Source organism: Channa argus, chromosome 24 (genome assembly GCF_033026475.1).
Source record: "Channa argus isolate prfri chromosome 24, Channa argus male v1.0, whole genome shotgun sequence".
Lineage (NCBI taxonomy): Eukaryota > Metazoa > Chordata > Actinopteri > Anabantiformes > Channidae > Channa > Channa argus.
In genome coordinates, this window is record NC_090220.1 from 2410324 (window position 1) to 2425872 (window position 15549).

The 15549-nt window shown below is 37.6% G+C and overlaps 1 protein-coding gene across 2 annotated transcripts; it reads right to left on the reverse strand.

Moving 5' to 3' along the window:
* Window positions 1-623: 623 nt before the first annotated feature.
* kcnj6 (potassium inwardly rectifying channel subfamily J member 6) lies at window positions 624-14799 on the reverse strand. 2 transcript variants are annotated; one of them, XM_067494266.1, is made up of 4 exons: window positions 14519-14799; window positions 10292-10404; window positions 5564-6484; window positions 624-2444 (listed from the first exon to the last, which is right to left on the reverse strand). In XM_067494266.1, exons 3-4 carry the CDS (start codon window positions 6459-6461, stop codon window positions 2092-2094), a joined length of 1251 nt encoding a protein of 416 aa, XP_067350367.1. In that variant the 5' UTR covers window positions 6462-6484; window positions 10292-10404; window positions 14519-14799; the 3' UTR covers window positions 624-2091. The 2 variants fall into 2 exon arrangements, with proteins under 2 accessions (XP_067350367.1, XP_067350366.1); XM_067494265.1 differs by lacking the exon at window positions 10292-10404 and having other exon boundaries at window positions 14519-14794.
* Window positions 14800-15549: the final 750 nt, after the last annotated feature.

The following is a 15549-nucleotide window of genomic DNA, read 5'->3' on the forward strand; positions in this document are numbered from 1 at the left end:
AAGTAACAGCACCATTATTAATTCTAACAGCCTGAATATATAAAAGCTATACAATATAACTGTAAATTACCATATTTGTAAATTAGAGCTCTGAACATGATGTTAGCTTGCAGCACCTATCCTGGTAATTCTAAAGTTCTTTAGTTGGTTGATTGACTTTAATTTTTAAATCTAACATGAAATTAGGTGGCAATCCAGTGCAGTTATTTTCTAATGTATGCAGTACAAGTAGATTGAATATAATGATTGATTTGATCTTAAATTTAATAGTATGTTACAGAATAGGTCTGGCAATTTATTTTTCTTACTGAAACCAAACCGACAATTAATTGAATGTATGCACTAGTGACATTTTCAAAGAACTACAGCAGCTGTAAGGTAATTAATTGAAACCAATGAGCTATGTTGAGGCTGGATATTCTGTCTGTAACAATAAGGAAATACAGAGTAATGCTAGCCTTATTATTCAAATTTATTTTGAAATGTTAAAGATCAAAATCTGACAAAGTACATTTAGAAAACTTCAATGCTCTGGGGTATGTGTGCATTTTAAGTTGAACGAAACAGTAAAGTTCCATGCAATTAAGTGTTTAATGAAAAATGTTCCACACTAAAACTCGATGTGATTTTCTTCCCTCTTTAATGTATGAAGTTAATTGAAAAATAAAAACTATTAATGGCATAATTGTGACAGCATCCTCACTTCACTTTGAATGACTAAATCTTTTCACAGTACCACAATGTCCTCATTTTGTGTTTGAGTTTAATACTGTTGAATTTAGAGGGTAAATAAAACCCTTTTTTTTTTTTTACTTGAAGATGTCCGTCTTTAGCTCCATCTGTTGTATCAATCCTCATATAGAAAGTGTTGGAATCAGCAGAGCGCTGAACAAACTGGCTGAAAACAACATCATACTGCTGCAATTTTCATTTGGTGGGAAGTATGTTTATTTAGAGTATATGTACTATTCTAGAGTTTTGAGGTATTTGTAGGTGTTTGTCCAAAAAAATGCCTAATTGGGTTTCAGATCTACATGTATTTACAGCAATTAGCCACAACATTAATACACCTGATAGTAATATTGTGGTGACACTTGTCTATCGTGGCCCTGTCCACCACAGCTGTGAAACCACCAGGTGAATTTAATGTTGTGGCTGATCAGTAAGTACTGTGAAAAGTCAAACTATCCAAAGAATCGCTTTTACTTGTGATGGAGTATAAAAACAATCTAACATAAAACATCAGCAAAGAAAGGAAATGTCATAATATGCAATTTATTTCTTTGTTTTTGATGCTGTTAGGCGGCGTGAGGGATTTCTGGAGATGCAGTAGGAACTAACATTCTCCAGCAGAGGCCTCCAATGTGCAAAAGTGACAAAATGCAGTTTAAAGGGCCATTGTCTGAAGTCACTCAGCTATAAACAGCAAGTCATGGCTTCTTGAGGAATTGTATTGTACTACCTTAAACGAACAAACATCGTGGGGAAGAATTTGTCATTGGTTTAAACTAGAGTTTGCATCCATTGAGATGTTTTTCTTACATTATCATCATACAGTATATACACAATACAAGATAAAATAACTGCACGTGTTTATACATGCTTAAATATTTCTGAAAAACAATGAAAGCTTTATACATACAGTAAGGCGTAGAATATATATACAGAACTAACCTAAAAGAATTAGTATCAAACATCTGTCAAATATACACACTGCAACAAAACAAAGAATTCAAAATGTTTTATAATATATACAAAAATACTTATGCAAATGCCCCTAGGAATACTTTAATAGAAAAAATAATAGGAATCTCATCAGGAGGACACGTTATATTTGGAACATGCACTGGCCGCAAAGGTTTTCAGTTCAGCGATGTCTAGATGTTTAGTTGCCGGGGGTAACTGTGTATCACTGAGAAAAAGCGGTTCTTGGTGCAGGGATACTTGGTCTACTGTGCTCATTGGTCCTTGTTTACTACCTCAAAATCTCACCTGTGCTCTGCAAACTCGTGTGATCATCCCAATGGGAGACCTCCACCACTGTCCATCTCATATGGAGCTCAAACGTGTCGTGTGCCCCCATCACACTGGCTACACTTTAGACTCACTCTCTAAGTTGGCGATGTCCCCGTTTTTCTCACTCTGCTGGCTCTTCTCCTGGTTGTCCAGGCTGGTCTTGGTTTCCCGACTCTCCTGCTCAGATTCTGGCAGCCCCTGCTGACTCAGCTTACTGGCTAGTGACCAGGTTAGGGGCAGGCGGGTCCGGCTGGTCATATCGGCAAGCTCTTTGGCACTGCAGGTGGGTGTGTTGGTTTCGTAGATGTCATGGAAACTGTTGTAGTCCACCTCATAGAAGCCATCCTCCAGTGTTAGGACTGGTGTGAAGCGGTAGCCCCACTTGATCTCGCTGCTAATGTATGAACTCCTCGCCTGGCATGTCATGCCTGGAAACGTGTGAAGAATAAAAAGATTTTGTAAAAACAAAGTCTGGTTTGTGCTGCCACAAAGAGTCAATTCCTTCTAATTTCAAAAAAACATTTACAGTTTAACTCTCATGCTTATATACAGTATCTATAGTTTTGCAGGTTTGATAATATAGTGGGAAATTCAGTTTGTGGTGCTCAGTGAAGATGAACAGTGAAAGCCAATCATTTCTTACTTTTTTCCCAAATCCCTGAGTTTTGAGTCGTTCCTCAAAACAGCGTTACAAAGGCGAGTGTTTGAAATGTTATAATTAATAAAGATTTCTGTTCACATCCCTAATGATCTAAAAGGGATTCAGGATCACTCAGTGTTGAGTCTGTCTTGTGACTCTACCAAATGACCTTGCCCGACCAAAGTGAGTGAGGATACTACTCCCATCTGTGAGGTTTAGGGCTAAATGACAGGAGACTGGGATGTAATATAATAGTGCCATGGATTCAGTGAGCTGTGTTCCTACAGAATGGGCCCATATTTGTTTACATTCAGCCAGACTGGCACCATTTAGACTTCGCCCAACAGGCTTTTTCTGTGTGCACAAGTATCATGGATGTACTGACAGTTCTCACTAGATTATCTTCATACTGCTGAAAATATTTTTCTATTATTACTAATTTGACGTTTTATTGTTAGCTCACAACCTTCTCACAGCGAGAAGGCTGCAGGTTCGTGTCCTTGATCAACCGTCGCCTTTCTGTGTGGACATTGCATGTTCCCCTTGTGCTTGTGTGGGTTACCTCCTCCCACAGTCCAAAGACATGCATGTTAGGTTAACTGGTGAGTCTAAAATGGCCCATAGGTGTGAATGTGAGTGGGAATGGTTGTCTGTCTATGTCTCTCTGTGTTAGTCCTGTGACAGAGAGGGGACTTGCCCAGGGTGTATCCCCCTCTCGCCCCATGACAGCTTGGACAGGTTTCAGCCCACCCGTGACCTTACATAGAGTAAGCAGTTACAGATAAAGGATGCACATTATTTGGACAAGAGACACAATGATAACCTGAGGGAATGTAAGTGAAATTAAATCTAAAAGCATGTTGATCATGCGTGATTGATTTATGCCTCAGAGAAAGACCAGGATTTTTTACTTACTACTTTAATTGCAGCAACGGATTCATAAGAGTTGAAAAGTGCCTTATAGAGATGCAGATGTTGGAAAGCCACAGTACAATAAAAAAGCCTTCTGTTGTTTCCACACCTGGACACACCTGTCCCACCTGTCCCGTGTAACACTACTGTGATCAAAATATCAAAATTTCAAGCAGCCAGCTTTAAAGTAATGACTACACGTTGCCAGAACACATTAATAGAAGTATAAAACATGAAAAGGAAATACTCAAGACATCAAATCTACACTTAAATTCAATATATTAATTACTGCACTCGGTGACATTGTACCACAACTTTCCTATGCCACACATATATCAGTGTGCTGCTTGGCTCAGAGTCCTCTGTGAGCTTCAGCAGCTGCTTCAAAACATGCCATGCAGACATTATATAATTGCTTCATTCTGTTAGTGCTAAATATGAGACAAATGATCAAGTTTCAATAGATATCAGGCCTCTCAGAACTATCTGACATAATTACCAATATTTCTATTTGGTAGCTCAGGACATTTCATCAATACTAATTATTGGGCCTTTCTGTATGTTTCTATAATGTTTTTTTTTCACTACAACTAAAACTATACTACTATAAATATAGTAGGTTACATATTTTGTGATACTACATGTTTTAGGGTTTTATTTTGGGATTTTGAGGAACATTGTGTATGATAGATCATTTTGGTTTTTGTGATTAAATAAAGTACAAATACAACTTCTTCTATCACTTTCTCAGTGTTTGAGATGCAATAAAGTAAATGTGAATTGAAAGTGAATTAAATTGATACTTTAGCTGCTCAGTTTCACACAGACCAAACAATAGCTCTTCTCTGGAATAGTGATGGTTTTGTCTCTAAGTAAAGGTTTGGTATGACAGCACCGAAGAAATCCACTGTATAACAATAAAGGTCTGACTTACCCCACAAAAGTAATTGCGAAAGTCATTGATGGTGTGAAAGGAAAGTTAGAAAACCTCTGATACGAAATAGTCCCACAATGGATGTAATGGGTTTAGGGCGAAAGTAATAACAAGTTGACAAAATAACTATTTTGTAATTGAAGTATAAACTGTGTCACAAAGAGCTGAGTAAATGAGGATGTGATACTCAGTGTTGGTTTTAGGCTGCACATTAGCACTAAATGTTTGCTGGAATGCAAAACGAAGCTCTGTTTATGGATTTTTATAACAGTTGTATATCATACTGTTGAGCATGTAGAAAAAGCCTGATCACATCCAGGCCAGTGAGGCAAAATGAAATCAGTGAGCGTGTGAACATACGTTCACCTCAATCTTTTGTCATCTAATTTTACAGAAGTACAGTATTTATTTATAATACGGCCTCTTAAAATAAAACTGACTATGATCACACTGTCTTTAACTCTGTGTGGGTCCTTCTCATTCATTTACTGGAAAGGTGTGATTTGGCAGAGTCAAACGTGCTTTGTGCACGATAATACATAGATGCAGCAATGACATCATTCAGCATTGTAATCCTTTAGCCAATCACGCACATGCAAGCGCACATTCCTGGTGAATCTGGGTAAAATGTTGTGCCAGTTTATCTGGTAATTTGTTAAAACACGTGGAAATTTGGACCTGCTGGTGGTGCAAGAGGAAAAGTCAGGTCTGTGGCTAAACCCAAATGAGTAGGATTCATCCTTATTCATCCATGAATCTCTGTGGTAATTTCATGGCAAAACATCCAACAACTAAGATGTTTCAGAGATATTTTAGACAAATATATTTACATTTACATTTAGTCATTAAGCAGACGCTTTTATCCAAAGCGACTTACAAGTGAGGCAAAAAAGTATCTAAGTCAAGGACAAATGGTAAATATACATCACAAAGTAATTCACCCGGAATGTGGGCTTGAAATGTGCATGATTGGCTAATGGATTACAATGTTGTATGATGTCATGTTGATGGCACCACAACATCTAATTGTAGCCAGAAAGCTTGTAAACCTCGTGACTCACCTGTGGCCTCAACCATCCCCTCCAGGATCACAACAATTTCCAACTCCTCCTTGGCCAGGTGGGCCTGGGAAATCTCCCAGAATGGGCTGCTCTGATTTATTTCATGGCAGATGATGAGGGGTGACACCAGGAAAAGCCTGTCGTCTCCTGTGTTGTAACCCACATTTATGTCTGTCTGATTCAAAGGGATGAACTCGCCTTCTTTCGTCTGCTTAGACTTGATAAGCTTCGCCCTGATTGAAGCCTCCACAATGTGCGAGTTTCTGAGGTCTCCAACCCTGAACATCAGGCACAGTCGTCCATCTCTCATCGAGATGACGGCATTGGTGGAAAACACTAGTGTCTCAGCTCGCTTCTTGGGCTGCGAGATTTTAACAAACATGCAACCCACCATGAAGGCATTCACGATGGATCCCAGCACTGACTGAACTAAAAGCAGAACTATCCCCTCGGGGCATTTGTCTGTGATGACTCGATATCCATAACCAATAGTGGTCTCCGTCTCGATGGAGAAGAGAAAAGCTGATACAAACCCATTGAGGTTATTGACACATGGAGTCCAGTCGTTGTCTGCTATATGGTTCAGATCACCTCTGAGGTAAGCAATAAGCCACCACATGAAGCCAAAGAAGAGCCATGTCACTGTGTACACCAGCACAAAGATGAAGATGTTGAACCTCCATTTAAGATCTACCAGCGTGGTGAAAATGTCTGTCAGATAGCGATATGTCTCTCGAACGTTCCCGTGGTGGACGTTGCACTTCCCGTCTTTCTGGACATACCGCTGGACCTTCTTTGCCCTGTCTATTTCTGCTAGCTGTTTAGGCAGGTACTCACGGGCCTGCTTTGGCAGCTTGGGCTTTCTGACGATGGCTGGACTCTCCACATCCTGCTCCATGGGGTTTCTGGGTGGATTTAAACCTGCATGATGGGAAACAGTGGTTACTATTAGCCCGTTAATTTTGTATTGAGACAGTGCAGGTGCAGATATTAGAGACTTCTGCTGGTAAATGAAGTGTATTCACTGCATGACATCAACCTGAATTAATGTATTTCTAAATTGCACATACTCTGATTTAAGCCACTCGCTGCTTGGTAATAATAAAAAAAAAAAAACTTTATAAAGTCTGACAAAATCACAACACAATCTGTCTTAATGACAGCATTCTTGCCACATTATAGACATGTATTGTTGGGAGACGATATCCAAAGAGTAGCTTATGTCATTATTTTGCAAAATGCAAGTTTAGTCTGTACACACTGAACCAAGCAGTGGTTTTACATTGGCCCACTATGGAGGCCATTTTGGAAAATCCCTGTTTTTTTTTTCTGCCTGAATCTGAGAAAAGAAACAGATGAGATTACAGTTTGGATGTTCTCAGTGTGGACACACTCTTGATTGAGTGGCAGTTACTAAAACATAACATGCATGCTGATAATATCAGAAACAATAGACCTCCTACTCTGCCATTGTTTCCAGTATCATCACCACGTGAGTTGAGTCCAGTGCGAACAAACGTGTCACCACCCACATTGCACAAAAAAAAAGAATATTACAGCAACACTTTGTCACAGAAGCAGTAAAGCGCCAGTGTGTAACACTGAATTAAATTTGTAAAACTTGGTGAGTGCTAGGGAGCTTCTCAGCACCCACAGGGAAATCACACTGTGATATCTGAAGAATACATGTTCACTCAAGATAAACAGAGGAAAAAACATACAAAAACAGAGTTTACACTATGACCTCAACTATATTCATTTGTGTTTGTAACCGGATAGTCAGCTTTAGATTACTGCCCACTCAGAGGTTCTAAAAGAAGCACAATAGTTTTCCTCACCCCTGAGAAGGGCATGACATCATGTACCAAAGGACAATTGTGGTTACACTGTGTCTTACAAGACAATATATATTTTTAAATCCGTCTTAAAACAGCCCTCAGATGCCCAACTAAGCACTGAAAGAGGCCTTATTTGCTGTAATCATTCCTCCAATTTCTACTGGCCATAGAAAGTCCTTTTAATGTAAGTGATGGGGGCTAATAATTCACGGTCCTTGTTGTGAGCAAAAAGTTACTCAGATAAATATATCTACAGAAAAAATGAGGCATTAGCCGTTTTTTAAATCAAGTAGATCTCTTCAAAAGTCTTTTTTGTATAAAATTCCATTGTTGGCACTGTTGAGTTGCAGCAGATGAAAAGTAGCAAAACAAATTGAATTGAAATTAAATGGAATTTAAATGCTGCCGCTTTGGAAGAGATCTACATAATGTGGCTAATTTGGAAGACTTTGACTGTCTAAAGTTAAACTTTTTAATAGGTTTTAGAACAGATGGAGGGCTGTTCATTTTGGCCCCCATAAGAAGCATCATCGGGAGGGATTTTGTAAAGGCCTGTATGTACGGGAGCAATTTACAGCAGCTCAGACCTCTTCCAGTGTTTCTATGGACACCTAACTGTTGTTTGGAGATAAACGTGAAAAAAATGAGAACTGTTTCTGTAAGCTGGTACTATACTCCATTAAACATATATACTGTATAGCAATGGGGGCTGTGGCAGACAAACGATGCTAAATTCACACCCATTTAACAATATGACTGGCTGTGTGGACATAAGAAGGTTCGGGTTTGCATTGATCTCTCAAGCTTTTCATTCGGACGAGGATCCGTAGGCCATTCGTAGGAAACAATGTATCACACAATGTGTGACAATGTATGCATCTCTCCTTCTCCTATGGCGACTGACTTTTCACTCGACCTTCAACTGGGGTGATGTGGACAGACAACATGTTATTCACACAAATGTTTGAGATGTCAGTCATTAAGAAATGGCACTCAGGGCCCAAAAACCTGTTTACTTTGTACTAGGCAAACATTTTTACAGGCGGAAAAATATGGAAGATTTAAAATGTATTTGCTTTCTATGCATTAACCTTGTCATCATTAAATGGTACAACATGATGAAAGGACAGTTATTTGTCTATTTTTTAATCTCTTCTGGTATTAAATATGCTTTTCCATTTGTTTATGCTAAAACTCCTTCTAATATTCAGTTAGATGCATATAGAAACATAGATTGTGGTTTCTATTGTATGTTACTTTACTTCTGTTTAGGTTGGTAAAATTAAGGTATTTAAAATATTAATTATTTTCTAAGCTAGATGACAAATAATACTAATACTAATAATACTAATTACTGTGCTATATGTGTTCATAAGTATTGTGTGGTGGAAGGTAACTTGTACTTCCTAAGTACATTTATTCAAGTACATAAATTAAGTACACATTTGAGGTATTTGTGATTTACTTGAGTTCTTTTTTATGGTACTTTGTTTCCAGTGTACTCTACTAAATTTCAGAGAGAAATAATAAACTTTATACTCTATTACAACTACTTGACAGCTTTTATTACTACTTTAAAATTAAGATTTTTGCATACAACACACCTGATAAAGTTTCTAACAAGAACAGCTAAAATACATTTTGGATTAAACAACGGAGAGAAAATGACCTATTTTGTACATTCTTCTTACCTGTCATATATGAATCATATATATATATATATATTTTCTGCAATTTTAAAACCCAAATATTTAACAGAATTAATAAATATCAATTTCATCAGTTTGTTATTTTATTAGCTTAAGCTACAAGAAGACATTTGTGTCACGATAATCGTATAATCTAAGATATAATGATAATTTGAACAACACTCACAGGGGCCATTGCTTTATTCTTCACTGAGTACTTTTACTTTGTTCTCTGTATTTACACATTTTAAATTTAGGACATATCAGCTGTGACGGAGCATTTTTACAGTGGGGTATTAAGACTTTTTCCTAAAAAAAGATTTGAATACTTCCTCGACCAATGCTCTAATCACGTTCCTCCAGGAGCTAAGTCAGACACCACCAGGATAAAAATAAATCCTTGTAGCGCCTGTGAGCAGAACTATGATGTGATCCCTCTGATGTCGCTGTCACAGAGAGTATATTTTTCCTTCTGCACTGTGGACTGTCAGATCAGAGCAACCTAAGCCACCATCACTGTTTTTACCACTGGAACAAATGGCTGTGTTGAAGAAGATCTGCTCTCCATTCACAGGGGAATATTATGAGCTTGAGCAGCACCGGTTTCCGTGGCAACACACAGCTCGGTCTACCAAGTGCTCACAATACAGCAGTCATGTAGTGGATGAGGCCACAGCGTTGGATAACATTTGTCTGTTTCATCATGTTTCACGGGGCCCGAGGAACAACAATGTGCTGCAGCTGCTTTGTGCATAAAGCTGTCAGTCATGTCACAATAGTTTTTTAGTTCTAACAAGTGAAAAACTGTGAATAAAACATAATTATACAGGCTCTTTATAGCATGTTTGTAATATAATACTGACAGCGATAAAACAATAAAACCCAGTATGATAATCAATAGTTTTAATTGTTACTAGTGTTTCAGTTAGCTAGGCAAGAATTTCATTGAATTTATATTTTTGTGTTAATAATAGACCAAATGACGACTGTACATGTGTCTGAAAGGGTTATAAACCCACAAATAATCATCATGCAACTCAACATATCTTTCACACATTTGCTTTTTCTTTACAACTTAAAACTTTGTTGGTTTGGATTCCCAACAATGATCAGATATATACTGTAGAAGAATGCAAATCATTTAGCAGCTGATTTAGCAGATTTTTTCAGCAGTTGGCAAAGGCCAAAAATGTTAAACTTACGTGTTCAGGTGAACATGAACTCCAAATAAATGCATATGGCACAATTTAGCTGTTGAAAAGGTGATAATATGCCAGTGTAGTTTTCACAGCCGGTTTCTACTTCCCCCAAGTACCTAAAAACACACAATGAAGTGTCCACTCTGGATTAAAATTCTATAACTGTACAGAAAATTGACATTTTTAACTGAACAAAAATAATAAAACAATGTTACGAAGCAGCATATGTGTCCACCATGATCTGAAGTATGTCAGATGTTTTGCTGGCCAGGTTTTATCAGGATCTGTTCGTACTCAGCATCTTGAAAATTGTAATGTAAAAGAAATTATTTAGATGATTAGATTTTTCTTACTGTCAAAGACTAAGCTATACTGTTGCACTGGGTGACATTTTGCTGCACTACCGTCAACATGGTCTCTGTTCCGCCACGACTCACCACAGCAAATGTATATTGATCTGATCTAAAAGTAGTCTCCAACAAATGCACTATTTACTTATGTTCCGACAACATGCTCAAGGGCGACTCTCCTTAGAGTGAACTGGGGACCCAGTTTTCCTTGAAACATTCATGGCCTACACACAGTAAACATTAACCATGATTTCCTCAAAGCATTTAGAGTGAGAAGCAACTGTTTTGCACCAAGTTTCATGGCCACTGAGCAGTTCCACTGGAGCATCTGCGATTAAGAACTGTCCCAAAGTGGTGTTGATAAAAGAGGTGCAAACGCCGTTTCTCACTTGTTCCACACATCCTGTAGAGCTGGGTATCGAACTGGTGACCTTTAAAACATAAGATTGCTTCTCTGAACATTAGGTCACCAGTGCCCTAATCATTATTAATATTAGCATACACATTTTGAACGTCCAAGTACTATAAGCCATACATTTCTGAAAAGCTTCAGTCTCCCACTTGGTGCTAAAAAGTGCAAAGGTGCCAGGAACAACAGGCAAACATGGATAATTCATGTCAGTCATCTACTGGTAAAAGTATTTAAACTCTGAAAGGTAAGTGATGTAGCTGTATGTTGAATATGTAGTAGTGTGATTTACATAAATGTAGGCTGTTGCATGAAACTGAATTCTAAATGAAGTCTTCCAATATAAATGAAACATATGAACATATGAGTAGACGCTTATTTTATTCATAACTCACTTGCTAGTTGTCTTTGTCACTATCTCTGCTATTAACCAGGTAGCTAGATCCAGATGTGGCCAAAATCAAGCTGATGCTGCATGAGGACACGTGCTATTTTTAGTCCTAGAAACAGCTGAGCACAAGCTGTAAAAAGTCATATCATTTTCACATTTTACCAAAGTATTGCTACTCTTTTGTGTGGCGCATAAAATTTTCCACTCCAACCATGAGGTCAGTTCACCTCCAAAAAAACAACACAAACAAGTAAACGAGAAGACAAGCAAATAAACATATAAATAAATAAGCAGTGAAAAATTACTGATCCATGGAAGCTTAAAAAGCTTAAAAGCTGAAAACTGAAGAATTTAAGGGCCCTAAAAATAGGTTTTATTAAAAACCATTATTTTTATTTCTATATGGGTCATTTTAGCATGTTAACGTTCATCAGTGTGTTCAGGCCTGGTTTTAATGTAAGTATCATGCAAAAGTGCTGGTACATGACCTTTCTGGACCTGGATAAAGATCAGGTCCTTGACGGAAACCCGATCAGTCTTTGCTAATCTGAACCATCCTTTGTTACTTTAAAGGCACAGATGTGCAACACTCTGCTGGCTGTGACAAATTGACCCTTGGGGATAATAAAGTCAACTTGAACTTTGAACCTAGACGTCATCTTTTGAAGGATTCCACCCCTGAGATACTGTGGCGCAATTTATTTTAATTTAGAAAACACAGTAAATCACCTCACCATTTTTTTAACAAAGCGAAATTTTAATTTAGGAACAACTGGCACCATTTGCTCTGGGGCTCAAAGTAATATTAGTAAAAACAAACAAAAAAACCCCCCTCCCACCCTATTTCCATACCCTATTTTTATACCCTTGCAGCCATCACTTTACAGATTTTCCATTAGAATCCCTCTCTCATTATTAACAGAGGTTAGATATAATATCTCACACAAGCCTGGTAAATGTCAGATTACATTATCAGCCTAAGTAATGTTGCTTCAGGGAAGGACTGTGAGACATAGCGACTGTAGAGAAATATAATTTCTGCTGTGGTCTGTTTGTCAGAGGAAACAATGAATCCAACTAACTAACATTTTATTGGGAGACTATAATTTTGGTAGGAATAACATTTTATTAAATAAACAAAAACTAGTGAAAATGTCTTAAACTGCGACAACAACACAGCAGCAGTTAAACTGTAAAATAACCACAAAAAAAAACTGGTTCAAGAAGAAATGTTTGCTTAAGTATCCACTTGAGCGTATACGTTACAGATTAACTAGAATTAACTAGTGAGTAGCAGCAAAGATTATATGATTTCACTAGAATTGAATAATAATCTGTAATCGTAATCTCTGTTTCCTAACAGCTACTACTACACTTTACATAATAGGTAATTTAAACTAAATAAAAACCATTTGTCGGTTAGTCATAGGAGCCATTATTTTAGAATGAAGCTCCACTTCTCAACTTTATGCCTTTTCTCATTTAAATCTTGTAATTACCAGCCATGATCTCATTACTGTACTTCTTATATTCAACATGTACGCAGAAATGTTGCAGTTTGGTTTTTAAATAATGTTTGACTTATTAAATTTGTTAATTACACAAGCAACAACTTATATGAACGACAAGCATTGATGTAAAATTGCTTGATTTCGCTTTCTGGATATCATTGATTAAGGGCTTATTTACTGTAATTTATCTCTCTGTTAATGGTTTTAAATTACTGCTTATAAATCAGTTCATTTAGTCCATTAAGAAAAACATCTTTCTGGTTGCGAGTTTGTGGAAAATCCTCCTCCAACACAACATGTTTCTTGTATTTTTAGCCATTTACCCATCAGGGGAGTTCAGTGGACTCTTTTTGGAAAAGAGCTGAAGGGCATCTGGATCAAAATCCATTTATAAGGGCATTTATTGCAGATTCATTATGGTATAACATTCATAAACAGGGATTAACTTGCTGTTAATATGTCCGGAAAACTTAAAATTGTACAGGAAAAGACATTACAGTGAAATGTTAATGCTAAGCGTTGTTTTTGCATGACTGTATGCTTCTGAAAATAAACAGTAGAAATATTATTATTTTATTATCTTATTCTGCGGCTCCTATTTGGCTCTTTTCTGGTGGGTAGACCATCAAAAAGTCTTCTAATGCATCGACCAGCTTATGAAAAGAAAAGTGATGAGCTAAAGTAGGGTTTCCCAGAACCTGACAAACCAAACGATGCTCTTATCAGTGGCTGATATACCACATAAGTAAATTATATTTTAATTATTATTATTATTATGCTAATTCATTTTTGCATATAAATCCCTCTTTTTGAATGGTTCCTTATTTGAAAATTGTAACAATGGGTCTATATTTTCCATTCTGGCCAGATGGCAAGAACACAAACAGTCATTTTCCTTTTATGAAATTCCGGTTTATGTAATTCAGCCTTGGTTAAAATAATAATACTTTAACTAGTTACATTAAAATAACTTTTTTAGCTGTAACCAGTTAATAGGGATCACTTGGGTTTTAAATTGTACTGGCTAAAGTCTTGTTCTAAAATGGGGAGATTTTATCAAAGACTATAGATTAGGCTAAATGATTCCACAGGGATCAGGTGTATCCGCAGGAAACAGAGAGCAAACTAACAGACTGGAGATTTCCCGTTGTCATGGAGATGAAGGTGATCCAGAAAATAATAATAGCCTCCTAATGTTGGTTCATTTTGAGCCTTTAAATGCTCCAGTATGGCCCGGCCAGTATCTGTGCTGTAGTTCTGTGGTGATGTGGGGCCTGCAGGCTCTTATAGCCCCGAACATTTTCTTCAGGACCTTCCAGTTTCTTCCTTCTAACAGGCTGCTTTTCCTTAACCATGTCACAAGGGGAAATCTGATATCCAGATGCTCAACAATTAATATTCCTATCTCCATGCGTGATTTCTTGCACACTGATTATTCTCCTAATTAATCTATGATTTGTCTTGCACTGTTATGTAACTCTCCACCCCCCCACCGTCCCCCTTATATCCGACGATTACATGTAACAAGCGATCATCGATACAAGGAACAGTGGAGGGAAAGGTGCCTACCTTGTGCAGCAGATCAGTCATCACTCTCCGGCTCATTGTAAGCCGTTTTGTTTCCATGAAAATGCTCCTCTGAGGTTTCTGTTGCTGATAATAAAGACGCTCTGCGAAAACCGGCGGAAGAATAGCTACTAATTCCCCCCTTCCTTCATTCTCTCCACAGAAAAGGCATCGGCCGTCAGCCTCCACCCCTCAGCTGCATGGGAGAGAGACATGGGTGAACACGGAGGATGAGAGAGAGAGAGAGAGAGGAAGACTGAGAGGCGGAGAAATCGGTAGTTATAAGACAGGATGAATTACCCACGAGTAAAGGAGGCATTTGCCTTTGCCTGCCCCCGTCTCACATGTTATTTGGATCCTTCACATATTTGTCGCAAATGTGCAGTTTTGAGGCACAACGTCTCAAAAACCCAAATATGCTCCGTTTATTGTCACATAAAGCAGAAAAACTGGCATCACAAGAAAAAGGCTGTTCCACAGAATTTGGGGCATTTTAGCTTGAAAATAACTCAACTCTGAAAATTGTTGCCAATCTATTTTTATCTCAGTTGATTAATCAGTTATTAATTTATTCAGCTCTAGGAGCAGGACACGGGCCGGTCTTTTATTAAGGAAGAATAACCACAAAACCAATCCAAATTAAATTAACATTACAATCAAGAAAATACCTAAATAACAATTATCAGAGTTAAAGTTTGGATTAAAAACTTAATCAACCTTTTGATACCAATCTGAGAAGCTAGTACTTGTACAAAGTATGTTTATTCTTTTTAATGCCTCTTTATGTTTCTCAGCTACTAAAACTGAGAGGGACAGTTTTTTTTTTACTCCATTACACTTACTCAACAGCTTCAGTTATTAATTGCTTTAAATACAAAGCATATGAAAACCTGACAAAACTTCTTCTTCTGCAGTAGATTAAAAGAAAGTACTCAGTAGTATAGAGCTGTCCATGGTGCTGAACCAAGATGCTCTTCCTCAGTCCACATTAGTGGGAAGGAAAATGCATCTCACAAAGGAAAAAATATGCCCTC